At 50.1% G+C, this 22,560-nt stretch overlaps 8 protein-coding genes across 8 annotated transcripts; 3 read left to right on the top strand and 5 right to left on the bottom strand.

Moving 5' to 3' along the window:
* Positions 1-933: 933 nt before the first annotated feature.
* On the bottom strand, positions 934-2,116 carry EPUS_05068 (uncharacterized protein; the record flags this gene model as incomplete). Its single annotated transcript, XM_007803232.1, has 2 exons — positions 934-1,815; positions 1,874-2,116. 2 exons carry the CDS (start codon positions 2,114-2,116, stop codon positions 934-936), a joined length of 1,125 nt encoding a protein of 374 aa, XP_007801423.1.
* A 1,700-nt stretch (positions 2,117-3,816) lies between these two features.
* On the top strand, positions 3,817-4,353 carry EPUS_05067 (uncharacterized protein; the record flags this gene model as incomplete). Its single annotated transcript, XM_007803231.1, has 1 exon — positions 3,817-4,353. One exon carries the CDS (start codon positions 3,817-3,819, stop codon positions 4,351-4,353), a length of 537 nt encoding a protein of 178 aa, XP_007801422.1.
* A 1,136-nt stretch (positions 4,354-5,489) lies between these two features.
* On the bottom strand, positions 5,490-6,961 carry EPUS_05066 (uncharacterized protein; the record flags this gene model as incomplete). Its single annotated transcript, XM_007803230.1, has 4 exons — positions 5,490-5,560; positions 5,620-5,837; positions 5,889-6,719; positions 6,768-6,961. 4 exons carry the CDS (start codon positions 6,959-6,961, stop codon positions 5,490-5,492), a joined length of 1,314 nt encoding a protein of 437 aa, XP_007801421.1.
* Positions 6,962-7,727: 766 nt separating this feature from the next.
* Positions 7,728-8,327, bottom strand: EPUS_05065 (uncharacterized protein; the record flags this gene model as incomplete). Its single annotated transcript, XM_007803229.1, has 1 exon — positions 7,728-8,327. The coding sequence occupies one exon, from the start codon at positions 8,325-8,327 to the stop codon at positions 7,728-7,730; it is 600 nt and encodes a 199-aa protein (XP_007801420.1).
* A 672-nt stretch (positions 8,328-8,999) lies between these two features.
* On the top strand, positions 9,000-12,878 carry EPUS_05064 (coatomer subunit alpha; the record flags this gene model as incomplete). Its single annotated transcript, XM_007803228.1, has 5 exons — positions 9,000-9,029; positions 9,083-9,132; positions 9,184-9,503; positions 9,553-12,569; positions 12,624-12,878. The coding sequence occupies 5 exons, from the start codon at positions 9,000-9,002 to the stop codon at positions 12,876-12,878; spliced, it is 3,672 nt and encodes a 1,223-aa protein (XP_007801419.1).
* Positions 12,879-13,481: 603 nt separating this feature from the next.
* Positions 13,482-15,540, bottom strand: EPUS_05063 (uncharacterized protein; the record flags this gene model as incomplete). Its single annotated transcript, XM_007803227.1, has 2 exons — positions 13,482-14,272; positions 14,328-15,540. 2 exons carry the CDS (start codon positions 15,538-15,540, stop codon positions 13,482-13,484), a joined length of 2,004 nt encoding a protein of 667 aa, XP_007801418.1.
* A 2,245-nt stretch (positions 15,541-17,785) lies between these two features.
* EPUS_05062 (uncharacterized protein) lies at positions 17,786-18,962 on the top strand (the record flags this gene model as incomplete). The annotated part of the gene is made up of 2 exons (XM_007803226.1): positions 17,786-17,904; positions 17,960-18,962. 2 exons carry the CDS (start codon positions 17,786-17,788, stop codon positions 18,960-18,962), a joined length of 1,122 nt encoding a protein of 373 aa, XP_007801417.1.
* Positions 18,963-20,419: 1,457 nt separating this feature from the next.
* EPUS_05061 (uncharacterized protein) lies at positions 20,420-21,460 on the bottom strand (the record flags this gene model as incomplete). The annotated part of the gene is made up of 1 exon (XM_007803225.1): positions 20,420-21,460. The coding sequence occupies one exon, from the start codon at positions 21,458-21,460 to the stop codon at positions 20,420-20,422; it is 1,041 nt and encodes a 346-aa protein (XP_007801416.1).
* Positions 21,461-22,560: the final 1,100 nt, after the last annotated feature.

Below are 22,560 nucleotides of genomic sequence, written 5' to 3'. Positions count from 1 at the left end.
AAATCTTGCGAAAATGTGGAGGCTGTGCGGAGTAACCGCCGCGTGGTTGTAAACAGAAACAGCTCTTGAGGGTCATCTATGGATTTATATCATCAAATAATATAACAAAATGATGCTTAACCTTTTCCGATTCTAATAATATTGATCTTAGATATACAAGATTCCGTTAAAAGAAGTGAATACATGAATAGTCAACTTTATGATTCAGATTGTACATTACTATATTTATTTACATCAAAAGAATCAGACGAAGCTCAGCATCATTTTAATATGTTAGTGATATAATACAAATCCATAATTGACCTTTATGAGTTGCTTCTGTTTGACAACCCTGCAGCGGCAATTCTCGCTATAACGCCAAGGATTCCCACGACTTTCGCATGCACAGTATTGGTGTGAAGTGAAATTTAGTACGCTCGATCATGAACATACATTAATCGCCTTTCCTTTCGTCCCCCTAGTTTAGCGACGGTTCTACCCTTCAATCCAAGCCCTTTTCCCCCTTGCACCGCAGATACTACCTCTTGTACAGCCATCCGTCAGCATCAAATGGCGCTTCCGAACTTGCGCCGCCTCTTCGTCGAAGCACGAACCGAAGCAGAAGAGAATGAATATTCTAGAAACGCCGTGAGCACCACATTCATTGAGTCATGGAACCGTGTTCGGCTATGCTGAGGCAGTTGGCTGATCGAGGTGTGTCCATTCAGTTCTACAATCTGGTCCTGTTCATTTCATCCATCGCTGTTTTCAGTCTTGTGGGACAGCGGATGAGTGGGGCGGCTAAAGCGGTCAAATGACGAGACGGAGGACTCAAGATGGATGGGTTAGTGTTGCCATGATGCGACTGAAGATGGATGAAGGATCTAAGAGTATGCCGCATTGGAAGGCATCCCGCAACTTCAAGTGTAGAGCCTCTTAGGGTAAGCTAGAGCCTCAATCCGTCTCCTCACCATCACTACTGAGAAAATCCAGCACCTGAGACCCCCTAACCAACCTTCCCTTTGGCTTTTTCCTCCCATCGCTATCGACGTCCGCCCCTTTAGCATCCTTCTCCTTCCCCCATCTCTCCGCACCTTCCTTCACAGCCTCAATATCAGCTTTCAGCTCCCTCGCCTCCTTGATCTGGCTGGCTTTCTCAATCGAGTATCTCCCCGTCATCCCAGCATCCGCCAACATCTCCTTCAGATGCTTGATCTTGGCTTTAGAGCTCTCATAAGATTTGAGCTCTTTCCCCCAAAGCTTGCGAATCCCGCACTTGACTAGCCAGCCTTGCAGACGTTTGATTTCGGCTTGGTCGGGATCGTTAATGTCTGCGTCTGTGGCCTTGGCTTTCGGAGCTGAGGGTTTTCTGCCCCGCTTTTCCGCTGCTGCTGAAGAGCCTTTCCGCTTCTTTTTCGGTGGAGGGTCTTCGTCGATCAAGACTGAGAGCTCACTATCTGATGCTTCTACATCGTTTACCGTGGCTGGTGCGTCCGGCGCGTCCGAGACTTCGCTTTCTGTATGGTCCTGCACGGGTTCGGGTTTCTTCTCTGGCTTCGTAGCCTTGGCTGGTTGTATGGATTTCTGCGTTGGTTTCTTGGTTTTCGATTTCGGGTTAGACTTCGGCTTCTCTTCCTTGCTCACTTCGCTAGGTGGAGTCGAGAGGGCCTCCTTAGAGCTTAACCCAGCTTGAGTCTTCTTCCGCTTCTTTGGTGCATCATTATCAACTTCCGGTGAGGCTCGTTTCTTCGACGGGGGCGGTTTGGAAGTCTTAGACGGCTTCGCCTTCGGGGATTTCGATTTCACTGGAGAGCCCTGGTCGGCTCCATATTCATCCTATACAGACGCAATCAGCCACACTCTCCAAGCCGTCTGGCCCGTACATTGATCATACAAAAGCTTCAAGGACAATGCGCTTGCTCTCCCCTTTCCACTTCTCATCGCTCTTGTAAAACCCAGCGTCGAGCCCCAATGCCTCCTCCGCAGCTTTTCGCATCGACGAAACCGTAATAGAAGCGTCATCTCCTCTCCCCGCTTTTAAAGCATCGCGTACCTGTGTTCGTAGTGCTTGCTCGAGCTCCGAGTAGGAAGGAATTGAAGCAGATCGAGGTGCGTCAGAGAGGTCAGAGTCAGACATTGTTGGCGTACTTCGATCCGCGCTCTATGGCGATCCGAAATGTGAGGTAAGCGCAATTCGTTCGCTGGGGATATCTTGAAAATTGCAACGCGTCTGAACTCAGTGGGGCTGAAGAACACGCCAAAATGACGGGTCGGGACGATCTTCCCCGCAGCATCAATTGGGATGAGCAGAAAAAGCTGGGCGGCTGGGCGGACTCGGAGCCTTCCCATTTTACCACTCAGCACCTTGCTTTTACCTAACTAGTTAGCAGAAGTCTCAGCACCTCTTCCGCATGCGGCCACACAAGTACAGCCAGCATCTTTAGTTAGTCACGTAGCAAACCCGGTTACCCTCCAAAAACATATTGCTCATCTTATATCCTCCACAATCCGTGCCTATGATATGCGCCTATGATATGCACTTGAATATTTCGCTCCGGTCTCGATTCTCCACAGGTTACTTATTGACGACCACCGCGATCAACCTAAGGGAGCCTTGGCATCAATCAGACCAAGCTGGAAGCATTTCAGGTACTAGTACAGTAGTTGACACCATCGGAGCCCATTCTTCACAAGCGTCAGTGGCCTCGAGGTGCTTGCCGATAACTAATCTCAGCCGAGCTCTCTCTTATCGGACGATCTTCCTCGTTGGTGCAACTTGTGGTTGCTGATGGACCATGTGAATGTTAAGTCACGTGTTCATGGACTCATTGAGCTTGAAGGAGCAACAGCCAGCCTAAACAGGGCTTGACAGCTAGGTATTTTACGATTAAGCTGCAGTACGGAGCAACTTGGGCCTATGGGCGTCGCTGAAATAATTCAAGGGGAAAACATGCTTCTTTTTCCATTTGGAAGCAGCGTAGTTGTACTGATACAGGTGCAACATTCTCCGGAGGATAGGACTCAACTGGGGGCTTCTAAATACTTTTCGAAATGACCTGCCAAACTTGTCATGGACTTGCCCCAAAGAACTTTCATGGTGAACAGAAGCTCGATAAACCTCAGCTCCAGCAAATTCAAGTAAATGACTGCCTCTATTGTAGGCTGCTGAGCGAGATCTTGGACTGTTTCATTCCTGTATCGAGGAGCGGGCAACGATCTTGCAAATGGTATAAATACTCCGCCAAGACAACCAAGATTCGTCCAATCGTGCCTCTAGCGGGTGGCTGTGAAATACGTACTACGTAGTAAGATACACTAGGCCACAGATCAGAAGGAGGATTTTCCCGTTGAGAGGGAGGACACCAGCAAGAAGAGTTTTACCTCCTGGAGACAAACATGCTTGCTGTGGAAGCATTGCACAATGGTTTCGTTCCGCATCAACGAGTTTAGAATTACCTTCATGTTTCCACTGTCAAATTCAGGTAGAACACAACAGTACAAGACCATTTAGCAGGAAACCGGCATAGAATAGCCAAATCGAGCATAGCCAACTTGAAGTGTGCATGGGGGTGGAAAGCTTAATCTTGATCTCCCGCTCGGGACGGAAGGTAGAGCGAACAAGAGTTGACGAAGCAACAACTTTGGTCTGAACGCCATCGCACCCCGAGTTATGCATAGCTGCTTTTCACTGGCCAGAGAATTTTCGCTAGCCGTATGTAATGGCAGAAGGCTCCTCGCAAGAACGACCCTTCACCTCCACGGTATCAAAGCAACCCGCAACCTCCTCGTCCGATGCGCCGCCTAAAAAGCTACCTAAAGGAGTCGTACTGGGCAAAGATGGAAAACCGTAGCGTTCCCAATTTCCCCCATCTAACCCCACCCGAATTCGCCCCTTTCCTGACTGAACATACCACCACAGCTGCCGCAGCTGCACCTCCTTCGCCTCCTGGGCCGCTCTCACCAAATCCCAAACCTCCCCCTCCGCATCATCATCATCATCCACCACAGCCTCCTCGCCACACCCCCGGACTGCCCGCCCGACGTCGAACAACTCGGCCGCTCGACCTGGACCCTCCTGCACAGCATGACGGCGCCACCTACCCTCCCAGCGCGCCCCCGGCGCTGCAGAGCAAAACGCGACAATTTCTCTCCCTGTTCTCCGAGCTGTATCCCTGCTGGGTCTGCGCCGAAGATTTCCAGGATTGGATCAGCAGGCCGGAGAACGAGCCGCGCGTGCGGGGCCGGGAGGAGTTCGGGCTGTGGATGTGCAGGGCGCATAACGAGGTCAATCGGAAGCTGGGGAAGGCGGAGTTTGATTGCAGGCTGTGGAAGGAGAGGTGGCGGGATGGGTGGCGGGATGGGAGGTGTGATTGAGAGTCTCGAAAAGGAGAAAAAAAAGAGGAAAAGGGAGGTTGGTGGGATAGACATGGCGTGGTGTATGATATGTGAATTGGTTGGCGGCGTTGCATAGGTACAAGGCGTTTCTGGCGGCATAGCGTGCATCGGAATCTCCAACTCAGTCGTAGAATCATCAGCACCAAAGAATCTTTAACGCTCTGATAGATCATACATCTCCGGACAAGCTCTATTCCGGTCTCATCTTCTCACATGGCGACGTGAAGTATGCGGCACCACAAGCCGTGAATGGCTAGTACTAGTACCGGGCCCCAACCACGAACACTAACTCCCAAAGGCTACAAGCAAGTCTATGCTCAATGCAGTAACAGACTGAGCCACCGTAACACAGGAAAGGAAAACCATTTCTATCTTTACGGGTGGCACTCACTCTGAGGTTTACCCCAGCAGCATAATCATGCTCCTGTTAGCCCTGCGATGGCATAAAGCCAGGTTACTCAGCACTGTCCCTCGTGGGAAGACGCTCATATCTCCGGAGGACAATCTTTGACCCCTCGAGCGGCCACAGCAAATGATTCTCTGGTGATGGTTGGCCTGGCTTCAGTTGTCGTCGCTGAAGGAAGATAGAGCAAGGCGGCTGGATCGGAGGATGAAAACCATTGAGTCGTGGGTTGATGATTATTTTGATGCTGAGGTACTGGGAAATCACGAGCGGGGGGCGATAGGAAAACGGGCGGATTGATGTGGTGGTGGAAGGTGAGGTGATGCAGAGTATCAAAATATTGTTTGAAAAACGGTGTTGAGGATGCGGTTGGAACTGCGCTGATAGCCTTGTTCAACACTGAACCGTGCATAGCTGGAAATCCGATACGAAGCCCACTCGCTGTCGTGATGTGACTAAAGAGTCTAAAACGAGCGCTCGACAATAAGTTTAGGAACATGGGTATAGGGTCATCGGGTTCTCAGCTGTGGAGAAGGTAGAGGAGGGATGATGCTTGAATCTATGGCGAACGAAAATGATTGGGGGGCTGGGTCCAGAATCGTGAGACCATTATCATGGTAGGGGAAGAGGTAATATGTAAGAAAAGGCAATGACGGAAATTTGCAAAATTGTCCATATTATTCATACAGGATACCGCAGCATTCCCATTCAACTACCATGTTGTTTGCACTTTTGGGTAGTCTTTCGAGCTGATATGAAGATCGGCAAAAACAGCATCATCGCCTGTAATATGTCAGTCACGTATCAGGGATCGCGTAGAATTGCCAGAGGATACTCCGCACCATTGAGATGTTTGACTCGAATTTCATCCTCGCCCTCCAAGTTTTCCAGCTCCTCAAGTGGCTTTTCCTTACCCTCCTTTTCGTCCTGGGCTTGCGGCTGTGTGGCTTTGTCGATATCTCCCTGACCTTCACCGATGACCAGGAATTGCGTATTGACGTAATCAAGGTGCTTTGGCTGGAGCGGCATCCATCGTAAGCTTCGGAATTCGTCGAGGACACTGGAAACATTTGTTAGTGTCTTCGAGCTAATAGTGACAGGGGTAATTTACTCTTTCGGGTAATCAGGGCCTTTAGGTAGGTTGGCATTAGCCGGACCAGGATACTTCGGATTCTTAGTACTGGTGACGAAGCTGCCCCTTTCACGAAGTCCAATATCTTGCTGAACTTCACTCAGCTCTGCGGGAATGGTGAGAATATAAGCTAAATGTGATTCTCGACCAGTGGTTGTGATTGCGTAGATTCCTTCGCCCACAGGCGTAGCTGCTGGGGTATGTCGTGTACCAGCAGTCTTTGTGGCGTAGTCCGAAGCGGACAGAAAAGAATCTTTGAGATCCTTAAAAGTCATCTTGGTCTTCTCGACGAAGACCATGAAACGGTCCTTGCCACTGACTGGCAACACCTTCTTCGGCAAGGCAAGCAGGCGACAATTCCCAGCATCACCAATCTCGCCTTCCCCCAATTTTGCGCCATGCGGCAAGGGTCGCAAGACCATGTAGCTACGAGCAATATCATCAACGCTTGAGGGATCGTCTATGCCGACTCTTCCGCGGAAGAAGAAATAGATGATACCTTTCTCTAGTATGCTAGCCGGTGTCTCGTCTTCACGCTCGGTAGGCTCGACAGCGCCATCCTCAGGCTCCCCTGATGCATCAGGTTTCGAGTCCAGAGCCTCCACATTGACATCCTTCTTCGAACCCTCCTCTTCTGCTTCATTGCGCTTGATGGTGTCTTTCATCTCAACGTCCTTATCGCCCTTGCCGTCAGCTGTCGGAGTTTCGGTGGCATCCTCTTTACCGTTGCTATCACTATTGTCTATGCGCGGCTTCGAATCTCCGTTCTTGGTATCTGCTTCATTCTCACCCGCTTGGTCGGCATCATTACTTTTAGAATTAGCATAGCAACTGAAAGGGAAGATCAAAGTCTCTTACGATCCGACAGTCTCTTCAAGTGTCTTCTGCTTTTTCTTGCTCGTGGTTTTGCCTTTTTTCGCAGCAGGTGAGGTGTCCGAATCCTGCTTGCGCTTCGTGCCGGCAGAGGCTTTGGGAGATGACGATTTCCCTTGTGAAGAGGATGGGCTAGAACTCTGTGCTGCCAGGCGAGAAGAAGACCGAGTGCCTGCCATGACTTGTATGCACCAAATATGGGCAGCGCTTGGTTCCCGGCTCCCAAGTATGATGTGTGCGATAAAGCAGGAGAGTAGCAAGGTACGATTGGATGCGAAGCTTGCCCCGGATCTGCACCGGATGCGCTTATCCGCATTACGTCATGGTCTCAGGTACTAGTGCGCGTACATCAGGAACGCGTTTCAAGTGTTCATATCTTGGCGTGTTGCAGTGGTCTTTGTTCATCTGTACGCTAACTTACTACCGCTCAGGACTTCATTGACTACAGAGTGTTGGTAATACAAAAGTATTCAAACTGATGAGTGCGTCTCTATCTGACTCATGACCCTTTAACCGGATTTTCTATCTGACTCAAGCCTCTTTTGGTCGATATTTATCGAGACCATATGAAGAAGCACCAGATATCTGTACTAGCAATAACTCATACCGTCTTTATTCTGCCTCCACCAGTCAACATCGACAAGCAGCCAGCACTGAAGGACGGATATGGGTGTATCTTTAGCCTCCTTTAATATAGGGCTAAATGGTGCAGTGGTCTTCCGGAGAACTTCACGCACATCGAAGATGTTAGATAGTATGTCTATACCACAACATGGAGTATTCGTTTATGCTGATGATGGCATTGGTGCCAGCTGATTGCTCCAATGAGACTTTCGCCATGCCAGTTTTTTTCCTATCTCAAGGTAGAAGCATAGAAACGACCAGAACTTTTCAGACACAGGGGGTAAGGTCTACGTCATCCAACAAACAAAGGATGAGGTGGCATTAGCCAAGTTCCATAGCATCGTCTAGAGGGTCTTGAGGTGACGATTCGGTTGCAACAGAATCTTCTGTAACAGCTCTCGAGCCTGTCCTCCATCTCTCATGCTCTCCGGGCTCAGACTGGCTACCCAACGATTTACAGAGAATCCCATGGATGGTCTTAGACCTCCGACTCCTGCGCCGCATTCTCTTCGGCCGCGGCCTTGCCTCCTGCTCATCTGCGATTTCGGCGACTTCGGTGATTTCAAGTCGACTCTCTGACAGTCCTGTAGATACCTGTACAGCTGATGAGCCAAAAGCGTCCTTCGATCTGCGCTTGCGGCCACGGCTCGAACCATCTTCATTGGAGACAGTCGTAGCATTTGAACTGCAATCTAGGGTCTTCATCTGCTTCACAAGCTCATCTTGCCAGCGTTCTTCATTCTCACTTGAACTTGTAGCGCCCTCGCTCTTCTCTGAATCAGGTTCCTCGTATGCGTCCGGCCTCACAGTCTCCACGTCAGCATCGTAACCGATTTCATCATCCAGAATTTCGTAGATATGCAGGTCGGAGGATGTCTGTCCGCCGTTGGCCGCTTGGTTAAGGGGATGATGCTGGTTCATGTTCACTGTACGTCCAGGAGGTGTTGAGATTTGTTCTGGGATTTATGGTCGAGCCTGGATCCTCTATGCTACCCGACGCATATTCTATAGTCGTCCTCTGTTAATGACTGGTCCATGGGTTGACAGGGTCCAGCATGGTTGGTCGCTTATTCCAGGTGATCTTGCTGAGCAGGTGCATCCCGGGTGTTCTTCTGACTGGAGAGTCATCTGCAAGGGGAATGAGCAAACATATATTGAATTGCGACATGGCTCTAGCACGAGAAATGAATGATTGATACACCTTTGAGTCACGACTGGACGACTGCGAAAGTATACTTCATAGTTGAGCAGTGATCTCCCCCATCGATCACTGATAGGATCATTTGTCATGTCCATCTGAAGAACATAGCCCTCAATCTGGGTGCGCTAGTACTCTGTACTGCTAAGTAGTGTACTAGTTAGTAGTACTAGTAGTTCTTCTACCAGTTTCAGGCTTGGCGAAGCAACCCTGTGGAACCCTTCAACCAAAAATCCCGGGGTGTAGTTTGTCAATCTGGCTTTTCGAATGTCCACATTGTGGGAGCCTATTCTGCTTGTCGATGCCCATATTTTGCTCAGGAATCCCCTTTGATTGTTCTTGCGACTGGTCTGCACGCCATATCTTGATGCTGCAGGTGCAGCTCTCCTCCGACCATGTCGACCTCCCCAAGCATGCTCACAAAGGTGCGATGCTGCGACGCCTGTCAGTGGGCAGTGCTGTGCTGATTGAAGCGTAGTTTGAATCCAAATCCTCCAGGGCAAAGGGGATAGCTTTCCATCCCAAGAGGTAAAATTTATGTTATCTTGTTTTGCGCACTCATTAATAACTGTTCGCCAGGCCATGGATCCTCGTGTCGCTTCACTCCTCTACGATTCAGTTATGGGACTACCGCATGGGCACACTCATCGACCGGTTTGAAGAGCATGACGGCCCGGTACGAGGAATAGACTTTCATAAAACGCAGCCTCTTTTTGTTTCCGGTGGAGATGACTACAAAATCAAAGTATGGTCATACCAGACACGCAGGTGTCTATTTACACTGAATGGTCACCTTGACTATGTACGGACTGTCTTCTTCCATCATGAACTGCCTTGGATACTGTCAAGCTCAGACGACCAAACGATCAGGATATGGAACTGGCAGAACAGGTCTTTGAGTAGGGAAGTTGTAACTTAGGCAGGGCTCAATGCTGATATGTCTCCCAGTATGCACCATGACGGGTCATAACCATTACACAATGTGTGCTCAGTTCCACCCTAAAGATGATCTAATAGTTTCCGCCTCGCTTGATCAATCCGTCAGGGTCTGGGATATTTCAGGTCTGCGCAAGAAGCATTCTGCGCCAACATCTATGAGTTTCGAAGACCAGATAGCACGAGCAAACTCAAATCAGGCAGACATGTTTGGTAACACAGATGCTGTTGTTAAGTTCGTTCTGGAGGGACATGACAGAGGCGTCAACTGGGTTGCATTCCATCCCACACTTCCGCTAATAGTCTCCGCTGGTGATGATCGACTGATAAAGCTCTGGAGGATGAGCGAAACGAAAGCGTGGGAAGTTGATACCTGCAGAGGTCACTTTCAGAATGCTTCTGCTTGCTTGTTCCATCCCCATCAGGACCTTATTCTGTCTGTTGGAGAGGACAAAACGGTTCGGGTATGGGATCTTAATAAAAGAACTTCTGTTCAATCATTCAAACGAGAGAACGACCGATTCTGGGTAATCGCTGCTCACCCTGAAGTCAATCTTTTCGCAGCAGGTCACGATAACGGGGTAATGGTGTTCAAGCTAGAGCGGGAAAGGCCTGCATCTGCTGTCTATCAAAATCAACTGTTCTATGTCACGAAGGACAAACATGTCCGCTCATATGATTTCTCGAACCATGTCGAGTCGCCGTCGTTGTTGTCTTTACGAAAATTCGGCAATACCTGGGTGCCACCAAGGACGCTATCCTACAATCCTGCGGAACGAGCTGTTCTGGTCACCTCACCAACAGACAATGGTATCTATGAACTTGTTGGCCTACCAAAAGATGCTACGGGTGTTTCCGATCCTACGGACATAAAGCGAGGTCAAGGCAATTCTGCAGTATTCGTTGCTCGCAACCGCTTCGCAGTCTTCACCCAGAGCACTCAGCTTGTAGAGATCAAAGACCTGAGCAACTCCACCACCAAGTCTTTCAAGGCCCCAGGCGGGACGAATGATATCTATTTCGGTAGTACAGGGTGCCTACTCCTCATATCCCCCACCGCCGTTGTCCTCTATGACATCCAGCAAAAGAAGCAATTGGCAGATATCACAGTGGCCGGGGTGAAGTACGTATCCTGGTCCAACGATGGCCTTCATGCGGCTTTGCTAAGCAAGCACAATGTCACAATCGTGACCAAATCGCTGGAGCTGGTCAGCACGCTGCACGAAACTATTCGCATCAAGAGCGCTACATGGGATAACACCGGTGTACTTCTCTATTCTACTCTTAATCACATCAAATACACTCTCCTTAATGGCGACAATGGGATCGTGCGGACACTCGATCAGACAGTATATCTTGTGCAGGTCAAAGCGAGAAATGTATACTGTCTAGATCGTGCAGCGAAGCCAAAAGTCTTGACCATCGATCCAACGGAATATCGCTTTAAACTCGCCCTGATTAGGAGAAACTATGATGAAATGCTGCAGATCATCAAGACATCCAGCTTGGTTGGGCAGAGCATCATCTCTTACTTGCAAAAGAAAGGCTATCCTGAAATTGCTCTCCAGTTCGTGCAAGATCCACAAACCCGCTTTGAATTGGCCATCGAATGCGGCAACCTTGAGGTCGCTACACAGATGGCAAACCAGTTAGACAGGCCTAAGATCTGGACGAGATTAGGTGCCGAGGCGCTCAGTCACGGCAATCACCAGACCGTGGAGATGACTTACCAGAAGCTAAGGAACTTTGATAAGTTATCCTTCCTGTATCTGTGTACTGGGAATGAGGAGAAGCTTACGAGAATGGCAAAGATTGCGGAGCATCGTGGCGATTCCACATCTCGCTTTCAAAATGCATTGTACCTGGGAAGTGTCGAGAATCGCATTCAAATGTTCAGAGAGCTTGATTTGTATCCCCTTGCTTATCTTACAGCCAGATCTCATGGTTTGACGGAAGAATGCGAATCGATATTGGAAGCGACAGGTTTGTCCGAGGATCAGATTTCGCTGCCCAGTCTAGGCTCGCCAGCTACAACACCAGTAACCATCGTGCCGACATACAAGGAAAACTGGCCGATGAAGGCTGCATCTCATTCATCTTTTGAAAAGGCACTTGCTGGTGAGGTCGGAGATGCTATTGAGGACTCGACCACGGACCTTCTCGATGAAGATGTTCCGCCAGCCGACGATCCAAGTGTCAAGGCTGGCCTTGGCGATGAAGAAGAGGATGCTGGCGAGGGATGGGACATGGGAGATGATATTGCGCTGGATGCCGCCGGGGCCGATTCTGATTTCGTCAAAGTCGATAACCCTGACGATGTAGTCGCTGGTGGTTCTGGAAGCTCAGAGGCTGATATTTGGTCCCGCAACTCACCGTTGGCAGCTGACCATGTTGCTGCTGGTAGTTTGGAGTCTGCTATGCAATTATTGAATCGTCAGGTGGGCGCAGTTAACTTCGCACCATTGAAACCAAGATTCATGGAGATATACACAGCGAGCAAGACTTTCCTGTCAGCATCAACAGGCTTGCCTCCTCTGGTCAATTATGTCCGAAGAACAGTTGAAGAAACTGATGCTCGGAAGGTGCTACCAATGATTCCGCGGGATCTTGAGACCATAGCTGCAAATGACTTACAAGAAGGCTACACGGCTATGCGGATGAATAAACTGGCTGACGGGGTGACGACATTCAAGGTCATATTGCATTCTCTTCTTGTCAACGTCGTGGGCTCTCAATCGCAGGTGGAGGAAGCTAGGTCGATCATCAGCAAAGCAGTAGAGTACACCCTGGCGATGAGCGTCGAGCTCGCAAGAAGAGAGATGGCCTCAGCGAGCGACGCAGAACAGACCTTGAAGAGGCAGCTAGAACTGAATGCCTATTTCACCATACCCAAGCTCGAGGTCGCCCACCGACAACTAGCTCTCACCGCGGCCATGAAGCAAGCATTTTCCAAAAAACAATATTCATCGTCGCTCTCATTTGCCAACCGAATAATCGCCAATGGCACACCGGCCAAACTGGTGGAGAATGTGAGTTATCTTCCCGTCCCCCATATGCTACGTTCAGATACTAATGCACACCAGGCGACCAGAGTGAAGACACAAAGCGAACGAGCGGGATCGACGGACCAGTTGGACATCGAGTTCGATCCATTTGCCGAATTCGACGTCTGTGCCGCTTCCTATACCCCCATCTACGGTGGTAGCCCCAGTGTCGCCTGTCCCTTCGATGGTGCAAAATACCATGATCGCTACCGGGGCCAGATCTGTCGGATCTGTGACGTCTGTGAGATCGGTGCTGCGGCCAGTGGCCTGAGACTTTGGGTCCGCGGTCTGTGACCAAAGGGTTATTCTGCTACCTCGTAGAAAAGTAGGAATAGATAAGCATTGATGGATCTGTTCCGGCTCCTCTTCTTCTTAAGTCTATCTCTCCCGTTTTGATGCCTGTGTGTGTGTGTGCGCGCGGAAACTGAATACTATGGTTTTCTCTACTCCCGGGATCTCACGTCTCAAATATCCCTGGCTCGCCTTCGTACATTCAGCTCGGCGGCGGCGGCGGCGGTGGCGTAGAACAGGGCATTTTGCATTCGTGGCAATGAACCACGTAGATGGGTTCTACATCGTCTTGTACCTTCCATGTATGAATGACATGGACCATCGTAGCCTACGCCTATCTTCACCTAAATCCAGTTCAGATTCGGTCTCCAACCACAGTTTTGAAGTAATCGTTGTGCCAAGGGAAAGGCGCTATCCTACTCTATTCTGTTCTGTTCTGTTCTGTGCCATCCTATTCTGTTCTGTTTATACTTGAAAATGGTAAAAGTCAGACAAGGAACGCTGTAACATTGAAAAGTAGATAATCCATTTCTGTTAGCGGAACGTGCTTCGTTTTTCTGTTCTCAAGAGAGAGAGGGAGACACGGATAGGGATTGGACGCTCTTGCTATTCACTTCCGGAACTGGACGACGAGTCTCCGCTAGAATCTCTCCGGTAACTCGTGCCGTCGGGACGGTGGTTTCCTCGCAGGAAGCGGGCGAATCCTTGAAGGTTTGGTGGGTATTTCCTGTTTCCGAGAAGCGGGGCCGGACATGCAAAGGCGGCGCGGACGAAGAGCGTGACCGTCTCTATCCAGTTGAGCGCGTTGGCCGCGCTGGTGCACGTGCGTGAGATGAAAAATGTGATTTCGTGGTCGTCGTCGAAGCCGTGGTCTCGGAAGGACCTTTTGGGGGCCCAGCAATATAGGTTATCCGGATCGTGGAGTTCGGGCTCGATCGATTGCAGTAGGCGCTCCATGTTCTCCGGTTTGTCCTCTATCGCCGCGATCTGGTAGATACTCTGGGCCTGGGTGAGCGGCAGCCGGCCGAGGTTGGGATTGTCACGCCAGTTTCTCTGGAAATGGGGATCGTCAATATACCACGCTGGAGGCGGATCCGTATGCTCCATCACCCTGTGGAACACATCTTCAAAGTGGATGATGGCTATGCAGAGGCGCTTGAGTCTGGACACATACAGCTTCTCTGCTCCTGGGGTGTATCTGTTGCCTCGTGACCAGGTGGAAATTGTGGTAAAGCTTGTGCCGGCTTCGTCAAGCACGTAATTTTTACTGAGATGGTCCCAAGTAAAGGCAGTAACCTTCCTCCAGTCGATTCCTCCCTCTCTTGTTTCTCCGGGCTTTTCACTCCTTGTAGGCGTACAAGGTACTCTCAGCGCCGGTGAGACCAACCAGTATGGCCCTGATATATGATTGTTAGATGATTAATTCACATTAACGCTTTGGAAATGACTCACAAGGTTGTTCCTCGTCGTGGTCATCAATACCCATTTCTAGGAGCCATGCATCTCCATTCGAGACGTCGTCCTCAGCGTCATCAACCACCTTCATTCCAGGCCAGCCTCTTGGAAGCTCTCTATTATATTTTGACACGAGGCAGACTGCAAACTCGTGTGCAGTTAGCGCGCCAGCGAGTGCCCCATCTTTTGAGTCAGTCTTGGGACCAAGTATGATGTCGGTTCTGAGACAAGTATAGTACCGATGATGCCTTTTCGCTCGTCTTTGCTCTTGCTTTGTCAATTTCGAGTTGTTCGGGATAGGATTGATTGTCTCTTCTCTGGAGCACGGCTCTCCTAGTGGCAATCGCGCCTGCCTATGATTGTTGTGATGTGTTATTCTCGGGTCAAATTGTGTCCCTCTTTTAGGCAACCCTCTTAGACTCTGAAGGTGTAAATCCTGTCTGCCTTCCACTGAGCCCGCACCTTGGTTTTGAGTTATACGATTTCGAGACCCAAGGCCTTGGGAAGGAGTTTCTGTGCACCCGGTCGCTAAATCCCGATGTGGAAGAGCGATATCACTGCTTGCCCCTATTCCTGAGCCGTGCCGATGTCTGACCCTTGAGCCGTCTCCAGCACCTGCTGAGCCTGCAGTCTGTTGCTGATCTGAAGCACTATGACCCGCCTGCGTACAATGGGCCAGTTGGTTCTGCCTACTCCTACTTGAGGTGACTGTTTGCTGTTGCGCCGGACCACTTGGAGACGCATGCGTACCATAGAAACCTGGACTCCCACCACCTTCAGTTGAACCAGCAGCCTGTTGTTGTGTTAAATCACTTCGGGTGGCTTGCCGACGTGGGACGACCTGCTGCTCAGCCACATCATTTCTAAAAGTTTGCTGACCTCGGGTGCTTGGGCCCTCTGCGCCTCTATCTGAACGGGCAGCATTGCGTGGAGGCGATACACTTGGAGATGCCCGCGGACGTGCTGCAGCCTGTCCTGGAGATGGCACGCTCTGCGAAGCCGGCAGAATGTGAGTCCGTAGGCCGTCTCCATCTCTAGCGGAGCGGGCAATCTGTCGTGCAGGCGGCGCACTTGGGGATGGCCGCATATTTCGTGCAGCCTGCCATGGAGCAGAAGCGCTTTGGGGAAGATGAGAATCTTCCACCACTTGCTCTGGAGGCGAAGCATCGCGAGGGGGCCGTGGATCTTCGGCAGCACGGCGTTCAGCCATTTTGCCTCAGCTTACTTGCTATACTTCTTCAACGCTTGATGTTGCTCTTTTAGTCACGTGAGATGTGCTAATGTTTTGAGAAGCGTGTCCGACTTGCTACCTACATCCCAAGAACAAGACATTGTAGAGTGGAGCAGCCAAAGGTAAACTTTGAAGGGGGGGGGGAAATCGACTCTACTTGAGAGGGCGATATGAAAACAACTCACCAATAGGTTTAGGGAAGAAGAAGATGACACTAGTAAATGCATTCTGGTGGTCTGCAATCCTCCCTCAAACCCTTTCCTTGTGAATTCTGATCCACTAACTGGTGGTAACTCATGAAGATTGGTAGACTGGGTAGACGTGGTAGACATGCAGTGCCACTGTGAGGGTGTTGAAGTGCCAAGTCTGCCGCTTCTGCTGAACTTGTCGTTTCACTTCCAGTATCACATTAATCACATCTACAAGAATGGTGACGTCTGACTACAAGGGTTATTCTATCTACGCAGTTTGATATTCGTCGCATCAGTAATGACACGGTATCAGCTGCAGTGGCCTTCTAGAACGAGACCATCCCATGTTGGGGCCCACCGGCCCGAAGGCCTGTACAGTTTGACTCCTGCAAGAATAAAAAATATATAATGAATGAATGGACAGATCGTGCCGCCTTCTCAATAGGAAGTTGAAATGTACGGGAGTTGGCATCACGCTTGTGTTGCTACTACGATCTCTCTTGCGGCTTGCCTAGAATTTACAACGTAAGTATTGTAAGTATTTCCTCCGTTGTACACCCTTCACCTGCGGCTCTACAGTCCATATAGTTCTTTGGTAAGCTCAATATGACATGTCTCATCTGCGGAAGAGGAGATGCTGTGCATTGTGGTTGTATCCAAGGACATGCCGGGCCACCTTGCGCATTTAGCGGCTGCAAGAACAGGAAGAGTCATGCCGACTCCTCAAACTCGCGGAAGTGGACAAGCGGCTGCCCAAAATACTTCGCTGCAACAACAGCTAGCTCGTTCATCTGCGGGCGGAAGGTTTCCAATGAATAGGCGAGTCACTTCAGTAACAACTGGGGAGACGACCATCCGAGGCTCACTGGTCCATGCAGTGGAAGACCTTGGAGTACACCCTTTAGGGGTCTGTCTACTGTCCCCATGTCCAATGCACCAGGGCGTGAGAGAGAGAGAGAGACACTACCCGAACCATCTCCAGGTTTAGGGCCTGCTAGCTCTGAAGACCTTCCTGCCCGGAAAGCCCGTCCCGCCTGGTGCTTATCACGGTACATGTCACGCATCACGGCCTAGGTCTAGAGATCCAGTGCTTCCTGTGTTGAAGCCAAAATGTATCAAGCCGTCGGCGCCTAGATGGCTGAATGCGATCAGCAGGAAGAGTCCTGACCCTGGAATAACAGTGTCTTACACCGGACCGCCAGGATCAGTCAATAGGAGGTCTACCTCAGATGCATCACATACCGCCATTGCCACAACAACAAGAGAAGCCAGAAGATGAATCATATTCGCCAGTGTTGAATTTTACTTCTACCTTTACATCCCCACCGCCAGTGCCTTCGGAGCTGAACCCTTAGCTGGGCATGGCATTCAAACTAAATAGGCACTGCCAGCACTTTATCCGGCAATATAATCGCTTGTATAACAAGCCTCCATTAGATATAGAGAATGTGGTGGGCGTGGTTGCAAATAAGTACTGGTCAGTCCATCCATCAGCTCCATGCTTACAGAGGGGCTCGACTGACATGCTATCACTCGGATATTGGCTATGAGCAGTGCTTTACCACCAACATCAGATCACAACAAGCTGACAAGCAAAATCAGAGACTAGCAGAAATACTGTCAGGTGTGAAAGCGCCTATTCGCCAGATCTGTCACGTTTAATCTTCCGCTCTTTACCGGCGCGATTGCTCGATTTCCAACGCAATCTCAGAGCAAATTCTGTCATACCGCGTACAGCAATTCTATACATATCTACGCATCCAACCCCTCCATAGAGAGAATAACGTGCTATTCTTACTTCATCTAAGATCCGTTCGATAAACACCGATTGCCATAGGAAGCTCGTGTAATATAGAGCAGATGGCTTCAGTTTTGGGGTCGAAATGAGGCTTCCACTCACAAGAGCACAACAAAATATCTGGCATGTTGCACAGTCACAAAATTCAGCCCACCATCTGAATCCATTGTCTCAAGAGACGAGTCTTGTGCGACCTCTCGCCTTGAGGGTCCATATACTTGATAGTATGTCGATCATGGAATTTCCAGGAAGCACAACCATCAGTATTGATGAGATTAATGGTAATGGAGACGATGATGAAAACGAAGATGGGGCTTTTCTTTGGGTTTATCGTTATCATGTCTTGTCTGATGGGTAAATCTTCTGCATCCAACACTTTTCCAAGACAGAAATTTGAGACTTGGTTTAGAACATACGCCAAATCTTTCCAAGAGTCATCGAGCAACGCCTGTAACAGTACGCTCCAACAGTACAGGGACCACAGCGTCGACTCGCTTCTACCAGAATTGAGCATCGCGTATCATGCTGATTGTATCCTAGCGAATACCACCGAGACGATCAAAGCCAACATGGCGAGTGCGGGAGTAGTCCTCGGACTGATGCCTAGCCTGCTGTCGTCTCTGGGTCCTTCGCTAGTGGTTTCCACAACTCTGGCGCTCGAACGCCCCTTTCTCTCCTTCTTGCTCGCTATCGCAGCCCCAGCCTTCTATCCTTTCCGGGCTTTCGACTATCAAGATCCACTAGGGCCCTTGAAGCAAGCAACGGCAACAATGCCGCGCATAACGCCCTTGCCCCGCTGGGCTCACATCCTGATCAGTCTCCTGCAGTATCTCTTAGCCCTCGCTGCCGCCTCGAACGTCATTATCACCTCACTTAACCTGGGTCTGAAGACGGTAGTCACGTGGAAGAAAGACCAATGTTATCTGCCCCTGATGTGGGTCGCTCTGCACCTTGCCATCCACCTTTGCGCCATGATAAGGTTGCACTCGTTCGGGGAGAAGGTACGAACTCTACCCTGGAATATGATCATACTGGCCCCCTCCCGGCTTTCTGATACCAATCAGCAGCAAGCAAGCCCAAAGTCGCCCAGTAAGGCCACCTACAGCACAGCCATCCGTCTCATCACCGCCAAAACCCGACTTTGCGCACTACGAGAAGGACATGACTTCTCCTCCGGCAACGAGACATGCCTGGCCGCTGTGCTTGGCGTGGTGCTATCCGTCTTCTCAGTGGTGCATCTGTTCATGGGCACGATGATTTTCTCGTCACTGCTCTTCATCGGCGTGAATGACGCCTGGCGGATTGTGTTGTGTTATAGCCTTCCGGCTGCGGTGGCTCAGCTGATCCGGACATTTGAGATTGCGGGACTGCTGCACGCCGGTGTTTCTACTGGTAGGGTGGATCGAGATTGATTTGGACCGGAGTTTGATTGGTGAACTGCCGTTTGGGATTCAAGGGTGGTGGCGATGATAGTATCGATACAGTATATCTTGTCTGGTATAGTGTCGCGACGGTGTGCGTGTGAGAACGTTTGATCTCCTGGTAGAATTGATATTACTGTCATTCGCCTCCTCCCGTTGGCTTTCTTCTCCTTCTCCTTCTCCTTCTCCTTCTCTCAACTGAAACTGGTAATTACAAGACGATAGGGACGAGACGACAATAATTCTCCAGCGATGTAATGGTGAGTCCTGATGATCGTAGTCCGCAATTTCTCAAGCTGATGTGTAATAAATTGGTGACGGATGAGAGTCCACCAATCACAGAGGGGTGGGGATTCGAGGTTCACGAAGCGGCCACCATGCTGCCACACAGCATGATGTAGATGAAGAAATGCTATAGGACTGATGGCCGCTCCAGCAAAGCGATCTACAAAACTGACTCTACAAAACCACACACATCAACCCCCTCACAGCCTCTCTCCCTTCCCTTCCCATCCCATACTACTCCCCATCTTATCCAACTCCTTCCTCCTCCCACTCAACACACTTCCCAACCCCCCAATACGGGATCGCGATTCAACTTCCCCCAAGTATCAACATCCAACCGGTCCTCACTGGCCCGCGCCAGCGCCAGCGCCAGCGTTCCCTTGCCCGCACCCCCTGACTACCACCACCACCACTCCTACCAAGCACAGCACCAGTGTAACGCCATAAACATATCAAGAGTTCTTTACGTAGACATCCGATCTCATAACCGCCCTAACCAGTTAAACAATGCACCCCCGAGAGAAAACTCTCATAGCGGGAGAATCAAGCGATGAATTCCCCCTTACCCCCCAATCTTAGTGGTACACAATGTTGCGAAAGGCGGCCAAAAATCTGACGTTCGAAAATTCGGCACCTCGGAGACGGGGGCGGAAGAAAGGGGCAGACAAAACGAGAAGGGCGTTAATGGAGAAAAGAGAGAACAAAGATCGGATACATGTTTCAGCGATGTTTCCGATCCAGGGAACTCCTTTGTTGGTTAGACTACGGCACGAGCCGAGCTGGGGTCTCCGGGTCCGAGATGGGATGGGAAGGAGATTACTAACCTAAGTCCATCGGGACCCCCCGGGGGAGGAGGAGGGAAGGGAACGTGGAGCTCACATTTGCTGGATGTAAATAGTGACAACTTGAGCAAAGATGAGGATATTTTGTATTCTAGGCCACTAACGAGCTTCGGTTCAATTTTTATGAGAACTTCAAGCCAGAGTGGGAATGGAGCTTGACGTGTCGACCGCTATCGTTACGGTGATGCAAGGTATCTGCTTAGTCCAAGGAGCGACTCCTAGTGAGGCAGGAGGACCCACCAAGGAACGAACTACTGCATAGTAAGTGCGGGTTGAAGGGCACAGCACAGTCCACTCGGGCCACGACCTTCGTTCCACGCTCTAACTACGTATGTTCAATGAATCGTCATACTCAAGCGGGACCTCCTTCTCGTTGCCCTGCTCATCTACCGTAAGGGCGCAGTTACGGCTGATCAAATGCCACTCCGCCTCATCATAGGTGGTGGGTTCGCTGGCGACAATGGTGTGCTTACCGATTCTGTCCTTGTCGCTCTTGGTTGCTTCCTCATTCACCTTTTGAGGCGCGTCCGGGTTACCTGGAAATTTTTGGTTCAAGGTTCTTCCGGCGAACTCGCTCCAGTACAAACTTGGAGGCTGCTGGGTTACGTGGTTGCGGAAGCGAATGGCAATCAATTTGCTGCCGTCGGTGGTGCAGAAATTTAGACTGTTGGGCGTGGCTTTTTCACCCAGTTGCTTTTTCTGAAGCTCCATGATCTGGACGACGGTCTTGTTCATAGCGTTGAACATATCTGAGATAGGATATTGTTTCTCCCACGTATCTTTGGTGCCCCCTGCAGTGAGATTGGTCATATACAGCGCAGCCGCGTGCTCGGAGTCGGTGGTTCCTAGAATATTACAATAGGCATCGTAACTCATCAGGTCGCTCATATCGCGTCGGATGTCTAGGAAATTGGAGATTCCGCCATTGTGCATGAAGGCGTGACGGCCAAAGACAAATGGGTGGCTGTTGACTTGGGCAACTATACTGCCACTCGTAGCACGGATGTGAGCGAGAAGACATTTGGTTTCGGTGTTGCCGCAGAGACTTCGGAAATTAAAGTCGTTGAAGGGAGGGGATTGGGACTTGTAAAGAGCCGGTCTTGGTCCTTCTACGCTTTTGACATAGTTCGCCGCTGCCTGGGTATACCAGGCTATCCCGAGGCCGTCCATGTTGAGCAGGCTGTTGCGCAATTTGAGGAGCGCGTCTTCAGCGTCGTCAAGCTCATGCTCCTGGCCTTGGGGAAGTAGCTGAGGAAGGTAATGTTCGGAGCATTGCTTTGAAAGTGCATTGGCAGGGTCGATGAGGACATCGGAGAGCAGACAGGGTTCCTCGGGCGAGATATACACAAACCAACGACACATTTTGACAGAATGAGGACTAGAGCTAGTACTAGTAGTTGTATCGCTTTTTTCCTGAGTCGAGAAGTCTCTGACTTTTGGCCTGGGCGTGTGACTAAGAATAAGTTGCGATTTGATTCTCAAGGCAGGAATACAGGACGCTTATATCTTCGGACATTTGGGCAGTCGAGGGTGCTCAGTGCTCCAAGCAGGCCGGGTCTGGATCCATATGATGTTGCTTGCAGGTCGCATTCCATCGGATGTCGTGTAACTCCACTGTACGTCCACTTCGGTGGGCAGACTCATATGCGTGGGTTGCAGAAGCCTCTTCAAAGGTCGAAAGTATTTGATTGAATGGTGGTAAGGATAATACAGGCAGCGGCAGTAGTTCGAGCCAGTGAAGGTCGAAGTTGTGTCTGTGTGGCATGCGTAGTGGGCATAAAAGTATAACCCAATACGAGCTCCTCAATGAGCAAAGAGCCACAGTGGTGTGGCCACAGCATCGAGAAGGCGCATGCTAGGTCGGATGCGCAGCATATGTGATCGGGAATGAGTGTTGATGTGTCCTCTATGCTAACTCAGAAAGGTAGAGATCAATGACTATGCGTACCACCTACTCAGTTACAGTGTAACTAGTAGTAGTTACCGCCGAAAAGTGACTTTTCTTTTAGCGACGTTAAACCATGTAGAGTAATGATGCACACTCCCGCCAAGCTGGTTTGTTCAGAATGCTCTGACTGCATGGTCGTCCACTGTTTAATTGCAGCTGATGTGATTTAGTTGGCTCTGTCGGTCCGAAGCTTGGCGCCAAAATTTATGGCACTTCTCAGATTCCTGCTATGCTACACAGCCATTTAATAGGGGATAGGGCGCCCATTTCGCTCGTTTAGGGCAGCTACTCTATCTGGCATTGTTGAGATAGCCTTATTAATCTCATCCAGAGTGATTTTATCCTACTCCTCCTCAATAGCCCTGCGCAGAATGGCTTCTTCGAAGATGACCCCCCTAGACTTCAAACGCTGCTTTATTATCCTCCAAATAGTCTCAATTGGATTGAGATCTGGCGAATTAGCAGGATTCATTTCTCATTAGTGTCCTGGCGAATAACCTGCGATATTGTTATA

This window comes from Endocarpon pusillum (genome assembly GCF_000464535.1).
Source record: "Endocarpon pusillum Z07020 unplaced genomic scaffold scaffold2052, whole genome shotgun sequence".
Lineage (NCBI taxonomy): Eukaryota > Fungi > Ascomycota > Eurotiomycetes > Verrucariales > Verrucariaceae > Endocarpon > Endocarpon pusillum.
The sequence above is the reverse complement of the archived record's forward strand: the minus strand, read 5'-3'. Positions and strand labels throughout refer to the sequence as shown.